The following is a 2,023-nucleotide window of genomic DNA, read 5'->3' on the forward strand; positions in this document are numbered from 1 at the left end:
ATACATATATATAACATATATATACATATATATATATATATATATATATATATATATATATATATATATATATATATATATATATATATATATATATATATAGCAGAAGTAGCAAGTATAGGCATATATATATATATATATATATATATACTATATATATATATATATATATAGTTGCTATATACTGCATATATATATATATATATATATATATATATATATTTATTTTTTTTTTTTTTTCTTCCTGCTCAGAGCAGGTTTAAAGCTGCCTTATCGGTCCATGGGGACAAGACAAGGTGCTATTGTTAATCACCTAGAAACGAACAAACAATGTTGGCAGCACCATAGGCGGTAAGTATTTTCAGGTATTCCAATTACTTTTAATTGTTCTTTCAGGTTGACGGGATAATTCCAATGGCTGAAACAATCAAGGGGACTACCTGGACCGATTCCATTTGCCATATATTTTTTATTTCTATTCTCAAATCTTGATACTTTGTTACTTTTTCTGTAAACTTGCTTTGTATATTGTTGTTGTTAGGAATAGAAATGTCAATTAGTAAAACTGTTTTTTTAATTTTATTTATAAGCGTGATGTCCGGTCTGTTACGTCTAACGGTTTTATTTGTTAGGATGGTTTTATCCCAGTATATTTTGAAACTATTATTTTCGACTACGGGTGGTGGATGATATTTGTAGTAGGGCTCTTGGATTTCTCGGTCAATGTTGAAGTGTTTGAGGATCTCCAAGTAGATGATTGATGCGACTCTGTTGTGTCTTTCCAGATACTTTGTACTCGCCAGATTACTGCACCCTGATAAAATGTGTTCTATGTTTTCACTTCCAGAATCACATCTACGGCACTTGTCTGATATATTCTCCTTTAGGATGAGTTTCCGGTAGTTGCGTGTTGGAATCACTTGGTCTTGCATAGCCACTATGAATCCCTCGGTTTCTGGGTAGAGATAATCCGATGTTAACCAGTGCAATGACGCCGCCTTTTCAATGTGATGTTGATCTAGCTCACTTGGGTACCGTCCGTGTAACTCCTTGGCTCCCCAAGTAGTTATTTTATTAGTGATTGATAGAGTTGGAAAAGCATCATATTGTTTACTACTGAGGTTCAAGGGGGTGTATTTGACATCAGCTGAAGACACCGTGACGTAAAGATTGCTGTTCTTGGTATAAAAGTATTCTCTGAGGCTCTTTATTTGCTCCCGACAGACATTAACAACATCCAGTAAACCTCTACCTCCAAGATTTCGAGGGAGGGTCACCCGTTCCGTAGCGCTTCTTGGGTGGTGATTTCTAAATTTGGTTAAGATTGTTCGTACCAGGCGATTTAGGGATTCCAAGTCTGTATCGGTCCATTTGACTATTCCAAAAGAATATGTAAGAACCGGTAGGGCGCAAGTGTTTATTGCTTTAAAAAGGTTCTTAGAATTCAAACCTGTCTTTAGTAGGGAGGTAAGTCGCAGTCGGAAGGCGGTCGATAGGCGGTTTTTAATAATTCCATGTTCTATTTTGTATGTTTGCAGCATTACAAGATATTTATACGGCTCAGTCGACATTGAGGAGATAATTGTTTTCTCATCTAGATTCAATTCTGGTGTTTCGCATAGTTTTCCTCTTATGATTGAAACAGTCTGACATTTGCTCGTACCAAAGATTATTCCAACATCTGCGCTGATTTTATGAACGGTACGCAGAAGATTTTCAAGTTGGTTTTTTGTTGCAGCATATATCTTCAAGTCATCCATGTATAGTAGGTGTGTAATGAGATGACGTCTCGTTCGTAGTGAGAATCCATAACCTGTTTCATTGATTATCCGCGATAGTGGATTTAAGGCCAGAAAAAACCAAAGGGCGCTAAAAGAATCCCCTTGGAATATCCCTCTACGAATTGGAATTTTTGGCGATGTTATGTCAAAGGGAGCAGACCTGAGGTTGAGGAGGTCGTCCATGAAGGCATGGTCTCCTTAAAAATCAGCAGATTTTTGGGGTCAACATTGTAGATTTCTAG

The 2,023-nt window shown here is 36.1% G+C and overlaps 1 protein-coding gene across 1 annotated transcript; it reads right to left on the bottom strand.

Annotated features, from left to right (window-relative positions):
- Positions 1-392: 392 nt before the first annotated feature.
- On the bottom strand, positions 393-1,760 carry LOC115875637. Its single transcript, XM_030891153.1, has one exon. The coding sequence runs from the start codon at positions 1,758-1,760 to the stop codon at positions 393-395; it is 1,368 nt and encodes a 455-aa protein (XP_030747013.1).
- Positions 1,761-2,023: the final 263 nt, after the last annotated feature.

This window comes from Sitophilus oryzae, unplaced genomic scaffold (assembly GCF_002938485.1).
Source record: "Sitophilus oryzae breed Bouriz unplaced genomic scaffold, Soryzae_2.0 scaffold_1058_pilon_pilon, whole genome shotgun sequence".
Taxonomy (NCBI): Eukaryota; Metazoa; Arthropoda; class Insecta; order Coleoptera; family Curculionidae; genus Sitophilus; species Sitophilus oryzae.